This window comes from Anomaloglossus baeobatrachus, chromosome 6, assembly GCF_048569485.1.
Source record: "Anomaloglossus baeobatrachus isolate aAnoBae1 chromosome 6, aAnoBae1.hap1, whole genome shotgun sequence".
Classification (NCBI taxonomy): domain Eukaryota; kingdom Metazoa; phylum Chordata; class Amphibia; order Anura; family Aromobatidae; genus Anomaloglossus; species Anomaloglossus baeobatrachus.
The window spans coordinates 79,745,600-79,771,722 of record NC_134358.1 but is presented as its reverse complement, the minus strand read 5'-3'; the positions used below and the strand labels follow the sequence as shown (position 1 = coordinate 79,771,722).

The 26,123-nt window shown below is 46.6% G+C and overlaps 1 protein-coding gene across 1 annotated transcript in view; it reads right to left on the bottom strand.

The window, feature by feature from the left end:
* CPQ (carboxypeptidase Q) overlaps positions 1 to 26,123 on the bottom strand; it is a 718,960-nt gene that overhangs the window by 624,879 nt on the left and 67,958 nt on the right. The window contains exon 2 of the mRNA XM_075316234.1: positions 16,119 to 16,570. Coding sequence (XP_075172349.1) covers positions 16,119 to 16,548 — 430 coding nt within the window. The 5' untranslated portion in view covers positions 16,549 to 16,570. The remainder of the gene's footprint in view (positions 1 to 16,118; positions 16,571 to 26,123) is intronic.

Sequence of the window (26,123 nt, the reverse complement as noted above, 5' to 3'; positions counted from 1 at the left end):
TTCTGTATGTGATGTAAACATCAGACAAACACAATTAAGAACCAGAGGGCAACAGATCATGTGAAAAAATAATTTTGGTGTCATTCTCAAAACTTTTGTCCATGACTGTACCTGTCACTGATCATTAAAGAGTTGAAGCATGTCTGTCCTTTCACAAAAAAACCTGCAGAAAAGTATTGCTATCCTCATCTTCATTTTGGTGCTCAAAGTCAAATCTATCCAGGTTTCAATTCTCATGCTATCCTGTGGATTCATCAAAATTTATAGACCGGACAACCAGTCCACCTCCCAAAACCACATTACGGTCATTTAAAGCACCACTACAGCGGGTTTTTTTTATTGCACCGCTGTAGTGGTGCTTTACATCTAAAGGGTGCTTTACACCAGACAATCTATCGTGCGATAGATCGTCGGGGTCACGGTTTTTGTGACGCAGATCCGGCATCGCTGGCGATGCCGGCCTGTGTGACACCTCCTAGCGACGCAGTATCGCTCACAAATCGTGAGTCGGGTACTGCTCGCTAGGTTCCATAATATCGTTTGATTTAGTTGACCATCGTTTCCGTGGTAGCACACGCCGCTCCGTGTGACACCACGGGAACGATGAGCAGCTCACCTGCCTCCCGCGGCCGCCGCCGGCTCTATGTGGAAGGAAGGAGGTGGGCGGGATGTTTACGTCCCGCTCATCTCCGCCCCTCCGCTTCTATTGGCCGGCGGCCGTGTGACGTCGCTGTGACGCCGAACGTCCCTCCCACTCCAGGAAGTGGACGTTCGCCGCCCACAGCGAGGTCGCACGAGAGGTAAGTATGTGTGACGGGGGTAACTAACTTTGTGCGACACGGGCAGCGATTTGCCCGTGACGCAAAAAGGCCGGGGGCGGGTACGATCGATTGTGAAATCGCACAATCGGTCGTACCGTGTAAAGCAGCCTTAAGTCCACTGAGTCCTAACTCACCTTCCGCTACCGCCTTCATACTTTCCAGAGGCACGCCGGTCAGTCTGCGCTGAAAAGTGACTAGTCGGCAGCACCAGTGTTTCATGGAGTGCGCCGAAGGTCACTCTTCAATGCATCTCTAAGGCTGCTTTCACACATCCGGTTTTTGCAGTGCGGCACAATACGGCGCTCTGCAGAAAAAACGCAACTGTTTTTTTTTGCTGCTGGTTGCGTTTTTTCCCGCATAGACTTGCATTAGCGGCGTATTGTGCCGCATGGCCTTGCGTTGCGTTTGGTTTTTGCCGGATGCGGCATATTTAGCCCAAGCGGCGGCCGGATAGAACGTTGCCTGGCACTTTTTTTGTGCGGCAAAAAAAACGCATCGCACCGGATCCGGCGCGATGCGGCGTGATTTACAATGCAAGCCTATGGACGCCGGATGCGGTTTTTTTGCACTGCGCATCCGTCAAAAAACGGACGGGCCACATGGTAAAAACGTATGCAATGGAACCGTTTTTTTCGCCACATCCGTTGCATAGGTTTTTGAGCCGGATTGAGCCGCACTGCAAAAACCGGATGTGTTAAAGCAGCCTAAAGCAGCCTTGTCCTGGCTCTCAGAGATGCATTGAGCTCCTGTGAGGCACAAGATGAAACCACAGGACTGGAGCGGCATCAGTAAAGTGTGAAAACATCGGAAGGTGAATATAAAACATTAATTTGATTAAAACATATACAAACTGCAATCAGCAGTGTGAAATGAACATGGTACAATGAACCTGTTGCTGAACATTGAGCTTTGTGACAGTAAGGTCTTCTCTCCATCTGTGACAACAGGGACCTGTCCCCATAGGCACGAAACACAGCGCCAGTCACACGTTCCAGTCTGAACTGCAAGGTTTTGATTAGAGACAAAATCGCTTTTAGAGAAGTGTCTTACTTTCCAATGTCTAATAATCCTTTAAATCACACAGGATTTACAATTTCCAATAAATACAAATCATCACAGGCATATGTGCGCCTCTGCCTGGCCAGGACATCAAACAATCGCTGAAAGTGATGTGTGCGGTGGTTTAGTGTTAATATCCTGAGGTTCGTTCAGTAATCAAAGTGCACATAGCAAATACGCTGCTAACTCAAATAGTATAAATCATGATCCTAATAAGTGACCGAGGGTTGACCTGCAGAGAAGTGCGCAAAACGTAAGAGCCTCCATCCACGAGGCAAAAACCACCGTATAATGGAGGAATATAAAGTCTAAAATAAACTATGACCACCCAAGTCACTGTGTTTGTTCACAACGCATTTCTTATTTACCTTCAATGTATACAACAGGAAAACTCTTATATACAGTGCCTTGCGAAAGTAACGTATTCAGCCCCCTTGAATTTTTCAACCTTTTCCCACATTTCAGGCTTCAAACATAAAGATAAAAAAATTACATTTTATGATAAAGAATCAACAAGTGGGACACAATTGTGAGGTTGAACGAAATTTATTGCTTATTTTAAACTTTTATAAAAAAAAAAAAAATAAACTGAATATTGGGGCGTGCAATATTATTCAGTCCCTTTAAGTTAATACTTTGTAGCGCCACCTTTTGCTGCGATTACAGCTGCAGTCGCTTGGGGTATGTGTCTATCAGTTTTGCACATCGAGAGACTGAAATTCTTGCGCATTCTTCCTTTGCAAACAGCTGGAGCTGAGTGAGGTTGGATGGAGAGCGTTTGTGAACAGCAGTTTTCAGCTCTTTCCACAGATTCTCGATTGGATTCAGGTCTGGACTGTGACTTGGCCATTCTAACACCTGGATACATTTATTTGTAAATTTTGCTTTATGTTTGGGATCATTGTCTTGTTGAAAGACAAATCTCCTTCCCAGTCACAGGTCTTTGCAGACTCCAACAGGTTTTCTTCAAGAATGGTCCTGTATTTGGCCCCATCCATCTTCCCATCAATTTTAACCATCTTCCCTGTCCCTGCTGAAGAAAACCAGGCCCAAACCATGATGCAGTCACCACCATGTTTGACAGTGGGGATGGTGTGTTCAGGGTGATGAGCTGTGTTACTTTTACGCCAAACATCGTTTGGCATTGTGCCCAAAAAGTTTGATTTTGGTTTCATCTGACCAGAGCACCTTCTTCCACATGTTTGGTGTCTCCCAGGTGGCTTGTGGCAAACTTTAAACAACACTTTTTATGAATATCTTTGAGAAATGGCTTTCTTCTTGCCACTCTTCCATAAAGGCCAGATTTGTGCAGTGTACGACTGATTGTTGTCCTATGGACAGACTCTCCCACCTCAGCTGTAGATCTCTGTAGTTCATCCAGAGTGATCATGGGCCTGTTGGCTGCATCTCTGATTAATCTTCTCCTTGTTTGAGATGAAATTTTTGAGGGACAGTCGGGTCTTGGTAGATTTGCAGTGGTATGATACTCCCTCCATTTCAGTATGATCACTTGCACAGTGCTTCTAGGGACGTTAAAGTTGTGGAAATCTTTTTGTAACCAAATTCGGCTTTAAACTTCTCCACAACAGTATCACGGACCTGCTTGTTGTGTTACTTGGTCTTCATGATGCTCTCTGTGCTTTAAACAGAACACTGAGACTTTCACAGAGCAGGTGCATTTATACGGAGACTTGATTACACACAGGGGCTTATATTTATCATCATCAGTCATTTAGGACAGCATTGGATCATTCAGAGATCCTCAATGAATTTCTGGAGTGAGTTTGCTGCACTGAAAATAAAGGGGACAGATAATATTGCACGCCCCAATTTTCAGTTTATTCCTTTTTACAAAAGTTTAAAATAAGCAATAAATTTCGTTTAACTTCACAATTGTGTCCACTTGTTGTTGATTCTTCACCATGACATTAAAATTTTTATCTTTATGTCTCAAGCCTGAAATGTGGGAAAAGGTTGAAAAATTCAAGGGGGACGAATATGCACATATGACGCTCACAATGTGTGGTGTACTTTTTTTTTAGTGCACTATGTCTCTCTATTGCAATAGACGACTTGAAGGGTGATTCAAAGTGTAATTTGACAGTCATTACATGGCTCCAACTGAGAAACCTACTATAAGCTATGGTGGGCGTGTTCTTCTTTCCTTCTGTATGTTGCTGCCTGCTTATGATTGGTCAATGTAACATCAGTGTCCCTGCACAGTTCCATTTCCTTGCCAAAGTACCCACTGCCGTGTTGGCCCTGCTTGTTCCCTTGCTCCTTTTCCTGTCATGAGGGTACCACGACAGAGAGTGGTCCCTTCGATTTCTGGTGTCAGGAGATCACAGCGCAGGGCTTCATACACATTTTCTCTGGTTACTATTGCTGGCTATGTAGGTTCTCCTTAATTCAGCACTGCTAGGGTTAAGTAGATCCTCTGGTTCTGAAAAACTCTGAATGAAAGATATGAGCAGCTGTTCTCTATTGCTAATTAGCACTGCTATAAAGCCTTCCCTTCTACTCCAGGTAATCACTGGTGATAGCTTCTGATTAGCTTGCCTCTAGAGGGAACCTGTGAGCTGAGTACCAGAAAGCCATTCAGAGAACATTTGCTGTGTGAAAGTTGTGTTGTTTTCCCTTCCTTAGTCCTTTTGGGCTTTCCCTCCTGGTCCATTCCTCATGTTGTTTGGTGTGCTTTGTATGATTGCTGTTTATTTTACCCTTTTTTGTCTAATCCTCTCTGTGTCTTTAATCTAGAGCGAGACCAGTGTTCTCCCTGCCCTGTGCACTATCCAGGGCTGAGTCCATGGAAAGGCAGGGATAGGCACGTGATTGGTGACAGGGTAAAATAACCTGTATAGGAACGTTAGAGAGTCAGTCCCCGTAAGTTTACTGTCTGAAAAACAGCTGCGAAACATGGATGGCGGGGACTCCAGCATGGCACTCAAGCACCCTCCATACTTGGCCGAGTATCGATAGCGACGAGCACTGAGCAGTGCATGGTCGCTCATCACTAATAGTGATACAAGTACCGACACTGGTATCACACAAGCACAAGGTACAGTGGAGTAACAAATCATATAAGGTTTTCCTTTATTATAATACGGTATAACCTAGGTCTCTGGAACACCCAACACAGCCTCTCTGGAGAAAGTCACCAGTTGATAAGATTACTATTCCCTCTGGAGCCTGCAGTGGCTCTGTACTCTCCCTCCCTGTGCACATCCCCAGTCACTCACAACTTCCTGCAGTTCAAAGGCCACATAGCCATGACATCACTATGCAGAGCACAACCCTCTGAGAGCTGCAGGGTGGGTCCAGCCTCCTGTGTGCATGGATGTTTTTGACTGAAAGGCTAGGCTCCATTCAAAGCACAGACAGGAAATCACTGTACTCTGTGCTTTGGAGTGGACTGTAGTGGAAAGTAAAGAGCTTGTGGTTATATGACCACATGTGAAAACTTAGTAACTGCAGAATTTTAACAGAAAGTAAATTTAGGAAGTCTCTTCATTTGTCATGGTCTTTAGGGCTCATTCAGATGAGCGTATTAAACGTATGTGTGCTGGTTATGTGACAAAGCGATAGCACATGGACCAATGTTATTGAATAGGAATGCACAGATGACATTTTTTCACATGAACTGAGCGTCCATGGGAATAAAAAATCGCAGTATGAAGTAGCATGTTCTGTATATTGGATGAGGCTTGCCCATTTAAGTCATCATTCATATTGCATCGATACCTTAGAATTCTTAACATAGGAAACTGTATTTGGTGTGCATATTTTGAAATGTTAATGCAGAAAAATAGATGCCATATGGATGTCACATGGCTGTAAAAAATTGACACACGGATGGAATACCTTTAAAAATTGTTCATTTTTCTCTGCATAAAAATCAGACAATTTTTCATGTGAGCATATAAATCTTTAAAGGAAACCTGTCAGGTGCAATATGGACCCAGGACCACGAGCAGTTCTGGGTGTCTATTGCTAATTCCTGCCTAACTGTCCCTGTATAAACTAGCATAGATAAAGATATCTTTAGAAAATGTATTTCTAAAGATCTTATATCATATGCTAATGAGCGAGGGGGCTTGTCCCCTGTCCATTAGATCCCTTGGCTAGTCAGCCCCATTAGCATGTTAGTATGCCCCTGTGGGTTTGCTATCATGCTAATGAATGTGCAGCGTCAGAGGATGATGTCACTCACCTCCCGCTGCCATCGCGTCCGACGGGGGAGGTTTCGGCTCAGTGCACATGACCCCGGAGTTCCGGTCATGTGCACTATGAAGCCGGGTGTACGCGTCCTGGCTTCAAACTGAAGTAGTGCGCAAGACCGAAACTCCGGGGTCATGCGCACTGAGCCAAAATCCAGTGATGGAGGCAGAGAGGTGAGTGAGCCCATCCTGTGATGCTGCGTATTCATCAGCATGATAGCACACCCACAGGGGAGTACTAACATGCTAATGGAGCCGACTAGCAAGGGAAACCACGCCCTGGGGACTAGTCCCCGTGCTCATTAGCATATCATAAAGGATCTTTAGAAATACTTTTTCTAAAGATCCCTTTATCTATGCTAGTGTATACAGGGACAGTTAGGTAGGGATTAGTAATATGCACCCAGAACTGCTCGAGGCTCTGGGTGCATATTGCACCTGACAGGTTCCCTTTAATAAACTGTGTACCGAAAAACATGTTTTTTCAATCATTCTACAGTGCTCTGAACTTCAGAATGGAAATGACATCTACCTGATCGAGTATGTATGTACATGACTTTTTTTTTCTCAAGTGCCTCAGTTATGTTGCTGGTTTTTTAAAAGTATTCATGCTAAATTGCAGAAGCATCTGTGCTTTTGGATAATATTATAATTTACTCTTTTATTCCTACCTCTTATGTTTCATGTCTTAATAATATCCCCAGTCAGTGCATGGCACTATTGTCTATCCCTACTGTGCAATACAAAACATCACACACATAAAAAGAGCAATATACACATATATGTACATAAATAGATAGATAGATATAAAGAGAGAGAAATATATAATGCTCAAAAATAAAGGGAACACTTAAACAGCACAATAGTATTTTAGTGTTCCCTTTATTTTTTTGGCAGTATATATATTGGCGGTATGTCACATTTACTTGCAGAGTGTGTTTTATTTGACTATCCTGCTAACATTAGAGAGGTGACCGTATCTCCATCACTATTGACATTTATAGGCTAAAGGGTGCTTCACACATAGCGAGATCGCTATCGAGATCACTGCTGAGTCACGGTTTTTGTGACGCAACAGTGACCTCATTAGCGATCTCGCTGTGTGTGACACTGAGCAGCGATCTGGCCCCTGCTGCGAGATCACTGCTCGTTACACACAGCCCTGGTTCGTTTTCTTCAAAGGCGCTCTCCCGCTGTGACACACAGATCGCTGTGTGTGACAGTGAGAGAGCGACGAAATGAAGAGAGCAGGGCGCAGGAGCCGGCATCTGGCAGCTGCAGTAAGCTGTAACCAGGGTAAGCATCGGGTAACCAAGGTGGTTACCCGATATATACCTTAGTCACCAGCCTCCGCAGCTCTCACGCTGCCTGTGCTTCCGGCTCCGGCTCTCTGCACATGTAGCTGCAGTACACATCGGGTTAATTAACGAGAATTAATGGAGAATGCAGCGTATGCGCAACCACATCTCCACGGAAAATGGCTGCGTTTGGGATGAAGGGTCTGGATACTCCCATTTGTGTTATAGGTGGAAGTCCTAGTGTAGGGACTCACATGTATCTGACATTTATGGCAAATCCTGTAGGACAACATCTGTAAGGAGTTTGTATGTTCTCCCCGTGTTTGGGTGGGTTTTCTCTGGGTTCTCCGGTTTCCTTACATACTCCTAAGACATACAGATAGGGTAATGTAGATTGTGAGCCCCAATGGGGACAGTGTTCTTGATGTATGTAGAGTGCTGCGGAATATGTTAGTGTCGCAGGCGGGGAGGACGCCACCGCTGCGCTCACTAACACTAGGGTCCGGCGCTGCTGCGGCTGCTGCTCGGTGGCTCGAGCGGTGGGCCGGATCCGGGGACTCGAGCGGCGCTCCTCGCCCGTGAGTGAAAAGGGTGGTTGGTTTGGGGTATTTAGTCCGTGACGCCACCCACAGGTTGTGGTGAAGATGGGCACCACCGCTGCTGGTGACGGGGATCCCGGGAGCGATGGTAGGGAGCAGCTGGGATGTTGTTTTCCCCCTCCGTGGGTAGGGGTTGGTGGTCCCGGGGCCCGGTGGTGTGACGGGGAGGCAGGGTTGGTGAGGTGCAGGGTTGCAGGGACAGCGCGGCGCGGTCCCGGATGGCACGGGTGTACTCACTCAGTAAGAGATGCACAAAGTCCTCGGTAAACCAAACGGCTGGATGGACGGGTCCCGCAGCCGGCTGCAGTGTCTCTCCCTGGACGGGTGATGGCGGCTGTCTTTCCCTGCACCTTTGTGTACTGTTTGAGTACGATGGGCCCCCAACAGTAGTACACTCCCCGATGTATGGATGCCGGAGGAGCCCGTTTGCCCGCAGGCGCTGGCCCTTGGGTCTCTAGCCTTAGGCGGTAGCTATAAACCCTCACGGTGCGGACGGTTGCCATCTAACGGGTCTTTGGCTGTTAGGAAACCCCTGGGGTTCCTGTCACACTCAGATTTGACTGTTGACGGCGACTCCAAGCCTAGTCGGGGTCCGATGCCCTGCCTGTGTGTGCTGGCTTCACTTCGCTCCCCGGTCGGTACCGGCGGGCCACCACACGACCCCGGTCCTACGGTTCCGCGTTGATTCACCACTCCTGCAGACGGCCACCACCGTCTGCCAACCTTGTTGTCAGTGCCTGGGCCACAAACCCAGACACTCTCCACTTTACTCCTCTCACTTCCACCTCCTGGACTAAACCATCAGATTTTCCCGCCTCCAGGCCTATGAACTCCTCGGTGGGTGGGGCCAACCGCTTGGCTCCGCCCTACCCAGTGTGGACATCAGACCCTGGAGGGAGGCAACAAGGATTTTGTGTTTGGCTAATGTTACTGTCTAGTGGAGGTGAGGGGTGTGTGTGTGTTACCTGTGACGACCTGGCTTATCCAGGGCGCCACATTAGCGCTATATAAAAGTATAGATTATACTATTATAGCTCAAAAATAATGGGAATTTTAATGGCAGTAATTTTGTAATATGGGTAGTCTCAGGAATATACCCTCTGCTCATCTGCCCATCTTCCTACTGCAGATGTCACATGTACCTGGACTATTCACATTCTGAGAATTTTTAAGTTTTTAAGGTAACAAGACGACAGCCATTTAAATTCTATTTTGATTTCCACCTTAGACAATGCAATTGTTAGTTAAAAGGTATTTAGTAATTACCGTATTTTTCGGATTATAAGACGCACTTTTCCTCCCAAAAATTTCGGAAGAAAATGAGGGGTGAGTCTTAAAGTCCGAATGTAGCTTACCAGGAGGTGGAGAATTGGCGGGAGGCTGTCTGTGCGGGCGGCCGGGTGCCTGTCTGCGCGGGCGGCCGGGTGCCTGTCTGCGCGGGCGGCCGGGTGCCTGTCTGCGCGGGCGGCCGGGTGCCTGTCTGCGCGGGCGGCCGGGTGCCTGTCTGCGCGGGCGGCCGGGTGCCTGTCTGCGCGGGCGGCCGGGTGCCTGTCTGCGTGGGCGGCCGGGTGCCTGTCTGTGGGCGGCCGGGTGCCGTTCTGTGTGGGCAGCCAGGTGCCTGTCGCTGCGTGCGGCCGTCTGCCTCCCTGAGCGGGTGGTCGGGCGGCCGGCTGTGCAGACTGCGGTGGCTGTGCTCGCAATGGAAGCTGCGGTGGCTGTGTGGTGTGTGTCCCAGATAGTCTGTCCGCAGTCCGGAGTCTGCTCGTGCACAGATGGAGCTCTTGGATGAGAGCTCCATCTGCGCATGTGCCACTCCGGGCGCCATTTCTTTGAAGCCCGGACCGCCAACAGACCATCTGGGACACTAGTCGCACCAGCCTGCTCCACCACACAACCACCGCCGCCGATGCTAGCACAACCTCTGCCTCTTGTGGCCCCGCTGCTCCACTACCGCTGCCGCCCCCCTCCGGTAAGACAACACCGGAGTATAAAATGGACCCCATTTTTTATTTTTTTTTTATCTCTAAATTTGGGGGTGCATCTTATAATTCGGTGCATTTTATAAAACCAAAAATACAGTAGTTATAATACGTCTTTTAGATATTTATGTTGTACTATGTACTATGTTGCATTATTCCCACCATTCATTTAAAATAACACCAAGCAGGTCACAGCCGAAGGATATATACAACGAGGAAACACGGAATATGTGCGAAAGTCAAACTCAATATAAAACTGAACTGATCTAACAATGGGACTTCACAACAAGCCACAATATGCAGCCTTGTACAGTCCTGCTTTGTGCGGGGAGAACAATTCCGGTTAATGCTTGTTTTGGTTTTGTCACCTTACCTTGAGTTCCATCTAAATTAACTGTCAGGGGAGTAAGCGCTGCCTGTCTGCTGCCAACGCTCAAATGATTTAGAAGCACTCGTTACCCCCAAAGGGTTCATATTGTCATCCTTGCTTTATTTTCTATTTTTATTACTAATATGCTTTACATGTGTGCCCTGCCTGAAGCCGCAACACTACACTTCTCATTTTTGTAGTTGGAACAATAGCCGTGCTGTTACCTGATTTGCCCTATTTCATTACTACTGTATACTTACATTTTGCATTAGAAATTTACTTGGCAAATATTTGTTTCAATGTTAGATCTCATAATATTGAGTTTATACACAATATAAACCCTCTGTCACGCCGCGGACTAGAGGAGAGTCCAGCGTGAGCCAAAACACAATACACCAAGGGGTACACCAACTACAAACAAGAGGGACACTTTAACAATGGTGGGCCCTAGTGCTAGTGAGAGGGAAGATGAGCACCTTCTCAATTACCTGCCACTGTAACCTGCACTCCTAGCCAGTCCCTATACAGGTTCCTCATCTGTTGCTGAACAGGAACCTGAAGCCCTGAGATGACCCTACAACAGTCCCTGGCTAAGGAGTGGGCAAGTGAAGGACGCTAGCCTCACCGCTGCAATGAAACAACACATCGGGAAAGGAGGACAGATAGGAGAAACACAACAACAGACTGCTGCAGTCAGATCCAAGACTGCAGCCACACCAGCAACTTCAGGAAAGGGTTTCAGCAGCTCCTTCCACTTCCAAGGTCAGCATCCCAATGGGAACGAGAATAACCCGCACTCTCTGCTGGTAGCAGAGGTTATATAAAGGGACTGGGAGTGGTCTCAAATCAGAAGCACCTGGGTAAGGTAATGGCATGCTTGCTGGCAAGGAACACAGACATTAATCCTCTGACTACTGAAAAAAAGGAAACTACATTTAAATCTGCAGAGTCTGGCGAGGATAAGTGAGACTCAGACCCAGAACCTGTCACTCATCCAGTGTAGCAGACCATGACACCCTTCCCAACTAATCAAAGTCCTGCTGAGTTTATATGGCTTTGCTCACACTTTCCATCAATCCATTGCTGATCTATCTAAGAAGGGTTTGTTCATACTACCATTGGATGGGTCCAAAAAGTATCTGTCCAACCCAATAGAGCAGGGGTGGGCAATTAATTTTCCCATGGGGCCGCATGAGAATTTGGGATGGTTTTAGAGGGCCGGACTAATATAATAATATAATTAACTCGGTTCTACACACACACACACACACATATACACAATGTATACATACATACACACACACACACACACACACACACACATACAGTCAGGGCCAGAAATATTTGGACAGTGACACAAGTTTTGTTATTTTAGCTGTTTACAAAAACATGTTCATTAATACAATTATATATATAATATGGGCTGAAAGTGCACACTCCCAGCTGCAATATGAGAGTTTTCACATCCAAATCGGAGAAAGGGTTTAGGAATCATAGCTCTGTAATGCATAGCCTCCTCTTTTTCAAGGGACCAAAAGTAATTGGACAAGGGACTCTAAGGGCTGCAATTAACTCTGAAGGCATCTCTCTCGTTAAACTGTAATCAATGAAGTAGTTAAAAGGTCTGGGGTTGATTACAGGTGTGTGGTTTTGCATTTGGAAGCTGTTGCTGTGACCAGACAACATGCGGTCTAAGGAACTCTCAATTGAGGTGAAGCAGAACATCCTGAGGCTGAAAAAAAAGAAAAAATCCATCAGAGAGATAGCAGACATGCTTGGAGTAGCAAAATCAACAGTCGGGTACATTCTGAGAAAAAAGGAATTGACTGGTGAGCTTGGGAACTCAAAAGGCCTGGGCGTCCACGGATGACAACAGTGGTGGATGATCGCCGCATACTTTCTTTGGTGAAGAAGAACCCGTTCACAACATCAACTGAAGTCCAGAACACTCTCAGTGAAGTAGGTGTATCTGTCTCTAAGTCAACAGTAAAGAGAAGACTCCATGAAAGTAAATACAAAGGGTTCACATCTAGATGCAAACCATTCATCAATTCCAAAAATAGACAGGCCAGAGTTAAATTTGCTGAAAAACACCTCATGAAGCCAGCTCAGTTCTGGAAAAGTATTCTATGGACAGATGAGACAAAGATCAACCTGTACCAGAATGATGGGAAGAAAAATGTTTGGAGAAGAAAGGGAACGGCACATGATCCAAGGCACACCACATCCTCTGTAAAACATGGTGGAGGCAACGTGATGGCATGGGCATGCATGGCTTTCAATGGCACTGGGTCACTTGTGTTTATTGATGACATAACAGCAGACAAGAGTAGCCGGATGAATTCTGAAGTGTACCGGGATATACTTTCAGCCCAGATTCAGCCAAATGCCGCAAAGTTGATCGGACGGCGCTTCATAGTACAGATGGACAATGACCCCAAGCATACAGCCAAAGCTACCCAGGAGTTCATGAGTGCAAAAAAGTGGAACATTCTGCAATGGCCAAGTCAATCACCAGATCTTAACCCAATTGAGCATGCATTTCACTTGCTCAAATCCAGACTTAAGACGGAAAGACCAACAAACAAGCAAGACCTGAAGGCTGCGGCTGTAAAGGCCTGGCAAAGCATTAAGAAGGAGGAAACCCAGCGTTTGGTGATGTCCATGGGTTCCAGACTTAAGGCAGTGATTGCCTCCAAAGGATTTGCAACAAAATATTGAAAATAAAAATATTTTGTTTGGGTTTGGTTTATTTGTCCAATTACTTTTGACCTCCTAAAATGTGAAGTGTTTGTAAAGAAATGTGTACAATTCCTACAATTTCTATCAGATATTTTTGTTCAAACCTTCAAATTAAACGTTACAATCTGCACTTGAATTCTGTTGTAGAGGTTTAATTTCAAATCCAATGTGGTGGCATGCAGAGCAAAGAGAGAAAATTGTGTCACTGTCCAAATATTTCTGGACCTAACTGTATACACAATGTATACATACATACACACACACAATCCCCATATACTACATCACTACACCCGCCACATACTACACCTGTAATAAACTACAACTCTATATGCTATACCAGTATATACTACATCGCTACACCCCTATATACACCTGTAATTTACTACATCACTATATACTACACCTGTAATAAACTGCAGCACTACATCACTATATACTACACCTGTGATAACCTACATCACTACACCCCTATATACTACACTTGTATTATACTACACCCCTATATACACCTGTATTATACTACACTCCTATATACTAGACCTGTATTATACTACACTCCTATATACTACACCTGTATTATACTACACCCCTATATACACCTGTATTATACTACACCCCTATATACACCTGTATTATACTACACCACTACACCCCTATATACACCTGTATTATACTACACCACTACACCCCTATAAAACTACACCACTATATACTACACCACTACACCCCTATAAAACTACACCACTATATACTACACCACTACACCCCCCCATACACCACACCTGTAAAACTACATTCCCAAATACTACACCACTACACCCCAAATATTTGTCAACAGTTACCCCCCTTCCCACCCGCCCGCCCCCCATTGTCCCCGCAGGTTACTAGTAACCACTCACCTGTCTCTTCTTATTGTCCCCTCCTCAGGCACCTCTGTACGAGCCCGCCGCTGAGCGGCTTCTCTTTTACATGCCCAGGCTGCGCCGATGCTGTATTCCTAGGAGCCCCCGCCGCTGCAGCTTCTTCTCCTGCCGGGCGGGAACTTTTCAAATGACACACGTGCGCCGTACTGATGACATCAGGGCGCACGTGTGTCACAGAGAAAAGTGTCGGGCAGGGAACAGAGGAGAAATTCCTGCGTTCCGCTGCCTACACTGTGCGGCGCTGCAGGATCTGTCCTCTGTTCCCTGCCCAGCACGCAGCGTGTGATGAGGGCAATCTGACCACGGGCCTCCCGGAGCCTGGAGCTCCGGACAACAGGTCAGATTGCCCTCATCACTGACCGGCCAGCAAGGACACCCTGCACCAGGCGGGCCGGTCACAGAGAGTAGACGGGCCGGATGTGGCCCGCGGGCCGCCCCTTGCCCAGGTCTGCAATAGAGGGATAACTTTAGAATTCTGTCTGCAGTCCTGGGAGAGCCAATAACAGGGCGAGCCACAAATATCCAGAACCCTGTTTCTTGGACTTATTGAATAGCATTGACTTATGGGCATTGAATAGCATGTTAGTACACCTCTGTGGGTGTGCTAACATGCTAAGAGGGCAGAATGAGCGCAGAAACTAACGCCCTTGCGACTGGTCCCTGCGCCCATTAGCATATCATAAAGGGTCTTTAGAAATACTTTTTCTAAAGATCTCTTTATCTATGCTACTAGATACAGGGAAGGTTCGGCAGGGATTAGCAATATACACCCAGAACTGCTCATGGCTCTGGTTGCATATTGTGTACCGCCCCGCGGCCTCGGCTGCGGCCGCTGAGCCGCTCGGATCCGTGCTCGTGTTCTACGGGTGGTGGCTTGAGGCTCTCACGGACCCGGGGGTCACGTCGCTCTGCAAGGGGGTTGGTGTTACACACGGGGGATGCAGGTATTTGGTTTTGGGATGATTGTTCGTGACGCCACCCACGGGTTGTGGTGATGGTGGACACCACCGCTGCGGTGAAGGTACGGGGACTCCCGGGAGCGGTGTAGTGGCGCAGCTAGGTGTTGACCCCTCCGTGGGTAGGGGATGTTGGTCCCGGGGCCCGGTCGGGCTGTGGGCAGGGGTGCAGGGCGCAGTGTTGCGGTGCAGCGCGGTGCGGTGCCTGATGGCACCGGTGTAATCACGATTAAACCACACAGTCACTGGTAAACCAAACGGAGAAATGAACGTGGCCCGCAGCCGGCTGCAGCTTCCTAGTCGGGTTGGCAATGTCCGCCTTTCTCCTGCACCTGTGTTTGTAGTGTGACCACTGTGCCTGGGCAATGGTAGTCCGCTCCCCGGCGTGTATGTGTCGTAGGAGCCCCTGTTGCCCGCAGACGCTGGCCCTTGGATCTCTGGCCTCTGGCTGTGGCTACTATCCGGACGGGTTAGGCTGTTGCCTTCAATCGGGACTTTGCGGTCTGGACCTCAGGGGTTCATTCCCACCAATCAGTTAATCTGACTATGGTGGTGGCATATAGCCTAGTCGGGGTCTGAGTACCCTTCCTGCTGCTCCGGTATCCAGTTAGCTCCCCGGTTCGGTTCCGGCGGGCCACTACCCTGTCCCGCTCCCTTACGGTTCCGCTGGCCGTATTCCCGGTCTCCTGCAGGCGGCCACGGCCATCTGCCTGCCTGAGTGTTTGAACCGTCTGTCTGCACTCGACTTATGTACTGACTGTTTTCTGTTTTTCCTGCCTCAGGCCAGCAGACTCCTCGGGGGGCGTATCTTTCCGCCTGACTCCATCCACCTGGTGTGCCTGTCTAACACTGAGGGAGGCAATCAGGTCTTTGTGGTTGACTGATGGTACCTTTCTAGTGTGGGGGTGTATGTGGTGAGTGTTGTGACCTGCGATCCCTGGGGTCCAGGGCGTCACATTTGCACCTGACAGGTTCCCTTTAAATACATTTTAATTTGTGGGAGTAATGAGAAAAAAATGTGGAAAAGTTCACAGGGTATGAATACTTTTTCAAGTCACTATATATATTTATCCTGTAGTTTTGATGTGGAGTCAGTGAATGGCTAAGGAATTGGCAAGGCAGAATTGATCCCCCCGTGCAGACATGTACTGTACCTTCTGCTGGTGTACCAACACTGCCTCCGAGTCCAAGTATGGCCAGGTTTTTCTTTCGTGGTTGGATCATCATGGCCGACTCTTTTCCGCGTTCCCAGTGTGGGATTTTGACAGGTTCTAGCGTCACATTCTGGAGGTTGTCCTCTCGCAGGGCTTTATACATGTATTTAATTGCATTTTTGAGATTGTCAGAGCCACTGACTCTGTTCCCAATGGTGTCTACAAAGAGCGCCAACCGTTCATAGGATCTGTTCTGGGCACTGCCATAGACTGCGAGGTCGATAATGGATTTAGCAATATCTTTATAGCTGGCAACTTCTTTTTTTATCTGTTCTAATTTTCTTGGCCTGACCTTATGTTGATTGCCGATCCCTACACATATATATAGAATATAGAGCATGAGCCCGCTAGTCAATATGGAAAGCTTCATCTTACTTCTTCTTTAGGAGTCCCTATGGGAGAAGAAAATCAGAATTTTCAAAATCAGTCTCTAAAAATTATATTATTAAACAAAATAAATATTGAAATTTGACCACCTACAGTGCCTTGTGAAAGTATTCGGCCCCCTTGAATTTTTCAACCTTTTCCCACATTTCAGGCTTCAAACATAAAGATAAAACTGTTAATGTTATGGTGAAGAATCAACAACAAGTGGAACACAATTGTGAAGGTGAACGAAATTTGTTGCTTATTTTAAAGGGAACCTGTCAGCAGAAATTTTGCACTAAACATAAAAGATTCCCCCTCTGCAGCTGCTGGGCTGCATTCTAGCAATGTTCCTGTTGTTCTTGTGCCCCCTTTCTGACCAAAATAAAGACTTTATAAGGTGGTACTTTTTTGTATTCAGATACTGTAAATGGCACACGGGGGCGGGCTGCCTGGTGTCCGTTATTCTGCCTCCTGCCACTTTAGGCCGTCCCCCATCGCTCATTTCCATAGCTGTGGACGCCGCCCAGTGCTCCAGAGGTCCCCGCGCATGCCCAGTGCCTATCTCTCGTGGATGAGCACTGTGCCCAGTGTCACCACTGGTGACGTGTGCGCTGGCTTTAGATTATGGGCGGCGCTTTGATTTTCATTACCAAGTAACCGCCCATAATCGCGTGACCGCGCTTTCCCCCTCTGCCTCCTGCGTCTAATCCTGATCGGTGGTGTCCTGCTCCGCGCTCCTTCCATCTATTTCCTTGCTCAGAGCAAGATTGGAAAGAGGTAACATGGGGTCAGCATGCCCGCGCTTGCGCAGAACGAAGGAGGCAGAGGTGGAAAGCGCGGTCACGCGATTATGGGCGTTTACTTGCTAATGAAAATCAAAGCGCCGCCCATAATCTAAAGCCTGCGCACACGTCACCAGCGGTGACAATGGGCACAGTGCTCATCCACGAGAGATAGGCACTGGGCATGTGCGGGGACCTCTGGAGCACTGGGCGGCGTCCACAGCTATGGAAATGAGCGATGGGGGACGGCCTAAAAGCGTCAGGAGGCAGAATAACGGACACCAGGCAGCCCGCCCCCGTGTACCATTTACAGTATCTGAATACAAAAAGGTACCACTTTATAAAGTCTTTATTTTGGTCAGAAAGGGGGCACAAGAACAACAGGAACATTGCTAGAATGCAGCCCAGCAGCTGCAGAGGGGGAATCTTTTATGTTTAGTGCAAGATTTCTGCTGACAGGTTCCCTTTAAACGTTTTAAAAAAATAAGTAACTGAAAATTGGGGCGTGCAATATTATTCATTCCCTTTAAGTTAATACTTTGTAGCGCCACCTTTTGCTGCGATTACAGCTGCAGTCACTTGGGGTATGTCTCTATCAGTTTTGCACATCGAGAGACTGAAATTCTTGCCCATTCTTCCTTTGCAAACAGCTGGAGCTGAGTGAGGGTGGAGTGAGGGTGGCGTTTGTGAACAGCAGTTTTCACCTCTTTCCACAGATTCTCGATTGGATTCAGGTCTGGACTGTGACTTGGCCATTCTAACACCTGGATACGTTTATTTGAGAACCATTCCATTGTAGATTTTGCTTTATGTTTGGGATCATTGTCTTGTTGAAAGACAAATCTCCGTCCCAGTCTCAGGTCTTTTGCAGACTCCAACAGGTTTTCTTCAACAATGGTCCTGTATTTGGCTCCATCCATCTTCCCATCAATATTAACGATCTTCCCTGTCCCTGCTGAAGAAAAGCAGGCGCAAACAATGATGCTGTCACCACCATGTTTGACAGTGGGGATGGTGTGTTCAGAGTGATGAGCTGTGTTGCTTTTACGCCAAACATATTGTTTGGCATTGTGCTCAATAGTTCGATTTTGGTTTCATCTGACCAGAGCACCTTCTTCCACATGTTTGGTGTGTCTCCCAGGTGATTGGGGCAGACTTTAAACAACACTTTTTATGAATATGTTTTAGAAAAAGCTTTCTTCTTGCCACTCTTCCATAAAGGCAGATTTGTGCAGTAAACAACTGATTGTTGTCCTATGGACAGACTCTCCCACCTCAGCTGTAGATCTCTGCAGTTCATCCAGAGTGATCATGGGCCTCTTGGCTGCATCTCTGATCAGTCTTCTCCTTGCTTGAGATGAAAGTTTGGATGGACGGCCGGGTCTTGGTAGATTTGCAGTGGTATGATACTCCTTCCATTTCAATATGATCGCTTGCACAGTGCTCTTTGGGATGTGTAACCCCTTCAGCCCCCGGGCACTTTCCGTTTTTGCGTTTTTGTTTTTTGCTCCTTTTCTTCCGAGAGCCGTAACTTTTTTATTATTCCGTTAATCTTGCCATATGAGGGCTTGTTTTTTGCGGGACGAGTTGTACTTTTAAATGAAACCATAGGTTTTACCATATATTGTACTGGAAAACAGCAAAAAAATTCCAAGTGTGGAAAAACTGCAAAAAAAGTGTGATCGCACAATAGTTTTTGGGATGTTTTATTCACCGTGTTCACTATATGATAAAACTGATGTATCTAAGTGATGCCTCAGGTCGGTGCGAGTTTGTAGACACCAAACATGTATAGGTTTACTTGTGTCTAAGGGGTTAAAAAAAATTCACAAGTTTGTCCCATAAAAGTGGCGCACGTTTTGCGCCATTTTCCGAAACATGTAGCGTTCTTATTTTTTGGGATCTATGGCTCAGTGACGGCTTATTTTTTGCGTCTTGAGCTGACATTTATAATGGTACCATTTTTGCGCAGATGCTATGTTTTGATCGCCTGTTATTGCATTTTGCGTAAAACTTGCGGCGACCAAAAAACGTAATTTTGGCGTTTCGTAAACGGCGTAGGGGCAAAATAATTCCAATCAGATTAATTGATTTTATATTTTGATAGATCGGGCATTTCTGAACGCGGCGATACCAAATATGTGTATATTTATTTCTTTTTTAACCCTTTAATTTTCAATGGGGGGAAAGGGGGGTGATTTGAACTTTTAGGTTTTTTATTTTTTTTTTATTTTTTAAAACTTTTTTTTTGCTTTTTTTTTATTTTACTAGTCCCCCTAGGGGGCTATAGCGATCAGCAATCCGATCGCTATTATCTATCTGTTGATCACAGCTATACAGCTGTAAACAGCAGATTCAGTCACTTTGTTTTTCCCTCTGCTCTCGGCCGAGGGAAAACAAAAGTGAAACATCATAGCTGCAGGCGTCATCACATGACCCTGTGCTACGATGGCAACCACCGATAGTCATGTGATAACGCACGTGACTTCCGGTGGGGGCGGCGGTAAGTAAAAAACATGGCCGCGCACATTTAGATCTTGCTGCCAGACTTTGGCAGCAAGATTTAAGGGGTTAATGGCCGCGGGTGGAAGCGATTCCACCCGCGGCTAGCAGGCACACATGTCAGCTGTTGAAAACAGCTGATATGTGTGCCGACCGCCGCCGCCTGCCTGCGGCAGGGGGCGGGGCTTAATGGGACACGATCCTTGACGGATAGATCCGTCCAAGGTCGTGAAGGGGTTAAAGTTTTAGAATTTTTTTTGTAAACAAATCTGGCTTTAAACTTCTCCACAACAGTATCACAGACCTGCCTGTTGTGTTCCTTGGTCTTCATGATGCTCTCTGTGCTTTAAACAGAACACTGAGCCTATTACAGAGCAGGTGCATTTATACGGAGACATTATTACACACAGGGGCTTATATTTATCATCATCAGTCATTTAAGACAACATTGGATCATTCAGAGATCCTCAATGATCTTCTGGAGTGAGTTTGCTGCACTAAAAGTAAAGGGGACGAATAATATTGCACACCCCAATTTTCAGGTTTTTTTTTTAAAGTTAAAATAAGCAATAAATTGTGTCCCACTTGTTGTTGATTCTTCGCCATAACATTAACATTTTTATCTTTATGTTTGAAGCCTGAAACGTGGGAAAAAGTTGAAAAATTCAAGGGGACCGAATACTTTCGCAAGGCACTGTAGTAAATAGGCCATCCCCCGGAAAAACAGAAAACACACAACGAACCAGGAGTTTAGCAGCCAGAGTAATATATAAATCTTTAATAATGAAATACATGTAAAAAATACAGTTAGGATAAAAATACAAATATAAAAGGAGGATGTCAAACAAAAGCAAGCCCAAAGCCAAAGTGACATCAGCTAGTCAGGCACAATAAGGGCAGAATGAGTTATATTAGCAATAACTAAATATTACGCAGTCAATATCCACTGAACAAAGATATAAACTCTACACTTTTTGCTCCCATTTTTCATGAGCTGAATTCAAAGATCTAAGACTTTTTCTCTCAAATATTGTTCAAAAATTTGTCTAAATCTGTGTTAGTGATCACTTCTCCTTTGCAGAGATAATCCATCCACCTCACAGATCTGGCATATCAAGATAGATGCTTATTAGACACCATGATTACTGCACAGGTGTGCCTTAGGCTGGCCACAATAAAAGGCCACTCTAAAATATGCAGTTTTATCACACAGCACAATGCCACAGATGTCACAACTTTTGAGGGAGCGTGTAATTTACATGCTGAGTCTGCAGGAATGTCCACCAGAGCTGTTGCCCGTAAATTGAATATTCATGTCTCTACCGTAAGCCGCCTCCGAAGGAGTTTCAGAGAATTTCGCACTACATCCAACCGGCCTCACAACCGCAGACTACATGTAACCGCACCAGCGCAGGATCTCAACATTTAGCATCTTCACTTCCATGATCGTCTGCTACAGCAACAATCGGTGCATAACCCAAGGGTGCATATCCAGCTGAAATACATTGCGGTGTAGAGACCTGTCGGGTCCCTGTACTGCGATACATGCTACTGACCAAACAAAAGCTGGCAGCTTTCATCTGCGTCTCAGTGACTGAGGGCGGTGCATGACAATGATGTCAAGCTTTGCCATTGCACGAACGCCACTGAAAGCTGCAAGCTTCTGCGTGCTGGCTACATGGGAGGATGCCTCGCGACGTGGGAGCCAGGGCAGGTGAGTACAATTTTGGGGATTTTTGCATTAGACAGAACAGAGACATATTTACCAGGATGAGCACATATATACAAGGAGGTGGACAGTATATCCCAGGGGGAGACAGGATATACCAGGATGGGGAGAGTATATACTAGGAGGGGGACAGTAGATACCAGGAGAAGGACAGTAGATACCAGAAGGACAGTATATACCAGGATGGCCCCAGGAGAGGGACAGTATACCAAGAGGGAGCAGTATAAACCAGGGGGGGACAGTATATACAAGGAGGGCCCCAGGAGAGGGACAGTATACCAAGAGGGAGCAGTATAAACCAGGGGGGGACAGTATATACAAGGAGGGCCCCAGGAGGGGGACAGTAGATATGAAAAGGAGGACAGCATATAGCTGGAGGGGCCCAGGATGGAGACATATATACCAAGTTGGGGACATATATACCAGGATGGGGGACATTTTTACCAGGATGGGGGACATATATACCAAGATGAGGACATATGGGCTATCAAAATTCTAACCAATTATGTCTCATCCAGAAATTACCACGCATAACAGCATTCATGATTACCAATCAGAAGGGTGCTAGGCACCACAGGTCTTCTCCATGCCATGGAAAATACATGTGACCAGACATAAAGTAGATTGAGGATAACAGAAGGGCATGTGTCCTCTGGGCCGCTGATTATGCACCCCTGTTTTAGACCAATGAAATCATTTGAGACAAATTGGTTGCTGAAGCAAAGTAGAATGGCTCATTCTTTCTCATATAAGGCTATGTGCGCATGTTGCGTACTAGCCCTGTAGAAATTTCTGCAGCGATCTGAAGAGCACACGTGCGCTTCAAATCGCTGCAGAAAATGTCCGTAGAGAAAAAAAAAAAAGAAGATTCCATGCGCTCTGCCTGCAGCTCCTGCCATAGACAGAGCAGGAGCTGCCGGCAAAGCGCACGGAAGAAGTGACATGTCACTTCTTAGAACGCAGCGCTTTGGGCAGCAGCCGAAGCGCTGCGCTCTAAGACGCCACGTGCGCACGGCCACTGCACAATCTCCATAGACTGTGCAGGGGACGCAGGACGCATGCAGTTACGCTGTGCTACAAAGCGCAGCGTAACTGCATGTATTTACGCAACGTGCGCACATAGCCTAAGTTTGTTTTTTGCCTTACCCATGAATATATACATGAACATAGTACATTTTAATAAAAGGATCTTAGAATATTAAGTTCCACAATGGGATATGTTAAAAAATGTTACTGTGCTGAGGTAATCTTAAGCGGGCTTTACACGCTGCGATCTCGCTAGCAAGATCGCAAGCGATCATACCCACCCCCGTCGGTTGTGCGATACGGGCATATCGCTGCCCGTCACGCACAACCTCACTTACTCCGGTCACACGCACTTACCTGTCCTGCAACGTCGCTCTGGCCGGGCGATCCGCCTCCTTTCTAAGGGGTGGGTCGTGCAGCGTCACAGCGAAGTCACATGGCAGCCATCCAATAGCAGCGGAGGGGCGGAGATGAGCGGGACGTAAACATTCCGCCCACCTCCTTCCTTCCGCATAGCAGGTGGAGGCAGGTAAGGAGATGTTCCTCACTCCTGCGGTGTCACACACAGTGATGTGTGCTGCCGCAGGAACGAAGAACAACATCACTAATAAGAAGAAAATGATTTTTTGTTTTAGGACGACCTCTGCACGGCAAACGATTTTTGCCCCTTTTGCGATCGTTTTAAGTCGCACATAAATGTCACACACTGCGATATCGTTAATGAAGCCGGATGTGCGTCACAAACAACGTGACAACGACGATAATTCATTAACGATATCGTAGCGTGTAAAGCCCGCTTTAGAAATGTGCCCCTGCTATGTAATGTGTAATGCCATGTCTGGACATGTTTTGAACATACTACCCAGTTAATTCTTCTCTTTTCCATTAGGTCTATGAGTTTGAAAACTGGCTAGTTGAACTATTCTAAGCTCTATGTAGAAACAACAAGTCTCTTTTCCCTGCATGAGGCATAATTAGAGTTACAAAGTGTTTTCAGTAATCTAGATTTGTAGTTCTAATCCTTAGGATTCAGCTAGTCTGTTTTTAATCAAGGAATGTCATAGACCTAATGGAGAACAAAAAAATTAACTGAGTAAAAGGGCAAAATGAGCAATTGCATGTTTTCTTTAAAAAGAGATGAAATTCACAATGAAAATCCACACCTCAGGGTCAATTTCTAAGGAAATTGTCTGCAGCATGTGGATGCAGTACGTGTATCTGAATATTTAGTGTCAGTCCGGTAATAGAAGCAGTCCTGCACACAAATACTACTATAAATATAGAATATTTAGCTATAGTACTCCGGGATCACACAGACTTTCCCTCTACATCTATAACCAGGACACTGATTCTTTGTAAATAAATTCAGTGGAAACATAATCCGCTGATGAGCGCATATTCTCCCCGTTAGATATTAATCAGACTTAGTGAATGAAATCAACTGAACCAGACAGACAAACTGTAGCAGGATGCTAACGAGTGGCTGAAGTATTTAATCAGTCACTTGGATAGAAAACGGCTGCTACATAAGCAGAGACCGGAAAACTGAAATAGCAAATGTTCTGGGTTGTATTACTCCAGCGTATAAGATCCAAATTCTGTATATAATGCTGCACTGTGAAGATCCGCGATACTCTGACACCTGCGATCAGGCATTTTATTTTTCTGTTCCATTTTTAGAAGCAAACAGAATTCAAGTCCAAAATACATTTCTCTTCAACAGTAAATGAACCCAGACGGACCCGATAAAAATCGATGCAGCCCTTCTTGTTTCCGTTTGCGTCACTAATGCTATGGATCAGCTTTAATCTTCAATGCTGGAGAGGAGAAGGGGTTAATGCCGCGCTGTCGCCAAAAAGGATGAAAAAATTGTTGATTAATAAATATTTTATTCCATAGTTCTACACGTTTCAAGGTTCAAGACCTCTTCTTCAGGACCAAAAAAAGAAGAAAAATCAACAATACATCATGTATTTCTCCAGGCTCTGGGAAACACTGACAAGGGGGACCCAGCCGGCACTGTCAGCGTGAAAGGGCTGGCACGGCCCCGCACTCACCAACACTTTAACACTGTGCCGCACTTTAACATTGACAATGCCGGCCAGGGAGAGGGGGTGCGGGGCTGCCCCGCACCCACCAACCCCAGCCATCACTGTAAAGGGTGCTTTACACGAGGCAAGCTATCGTACGATGCATCGTCAGTGGTCACGGTTTTCGTGACGCACATCCGGCATCGTACACGATGTCGTCTCATGTGACACCTCCTAGCGACGCAGTATCGCTCACAAATTGTGAGTCGTGTACTCGTCGCTAGGTTTCATAAAATTGTTCAATTAAAATGGCGCCGGTTGTTCATCGTTTCCGTGGCATCACACGTTGCTCCGTGTGACACCCCGGGAACGATGAACACAGCATACCTGCATCCCACGGCACCCGACGGCTATGTGGAAGGAAGGAGGTGGGCGGGATGTTTACATCCCGCTCATCTCCGCCCCTCCGGTTCTACTGGCCGGCTGCCGTGTGACATCGCTGTGACGCCGAACGTCCCTCCCACTTCAGGAAGTGGACGTTTGTCGCCCACAGCGAGGTCGTCCAGAAGGTACGTGCGTGTGACGGGGGTTAAACGAGTTTGTGCGCCACGAGCAGCGATTTGCCCGTGAAGCAAAATCGACGGGGGCAGGTATGATCGCTCGTGCTATTGCACGATAGATCAACTCGTGTAAAGCAGGCTTAAGTGTTACAGAGCTGGTGGGGTGCAGGGCATGGCCCCGCACTTTAACAGTGACAATCCAGCTGGGGGAAGGGGGTGCGAACTTTAAGCCAGAGTGCTTCTGGTCACCAGAGGTCATATCGTGTGATTCCGGGCATGACCTCCGGTGAACTGAGTGACATGACTGCTGGCAGCCGGGACCTCCTTATCAGTGTTTCCCGGAACCTGGACAGATCGGACATGTTTTCGGTTCCTCCAGGCTCAGATGTAGTAGAGCCAGGACCATCGTAGGACGTCGGATGGATTACGGAAGAACTACAAGGGTCTTTTTGGGGTCTACAAAGAGGGGAGAGAGGGTGCTCTATTTTATTTCAAATGAAGGATTTTTCTCTATGTTTGTGTTTATTACTTTTTACTTATAGGATTAGTGAAGGGGGAGTCTCATAGACGCCTACCCATCATTAATTTTGGGCTTGATGACAGTTGTGCACTATCATTTAACCACTTATTACCCCGATCAATCGGGAAAAGCCGGGTAAAGTGCCAGGATTGTTGCATTTAATGGAGTATGATCGTGGGGTCTTCTTTCTGCTCTCTTTTGGGGGTGTCTGAGTTAAATAATGAAGTGTCCTACAGTATTCTTTAACTTTTCTAGCTGCATGGTCATTTCATTATTCAACCGCAACTAATGCCGGCGTCACACGGTACGATCTATCGTGCGATTGCACAAGCGATCGTACCCGCCCCCCGTCGCTTGTGCGTCAACGGCAATTAGTTTCCCGTGGCGCACAAAGTCGTTAACCCTCGTCACACGTACTTACCTCCCG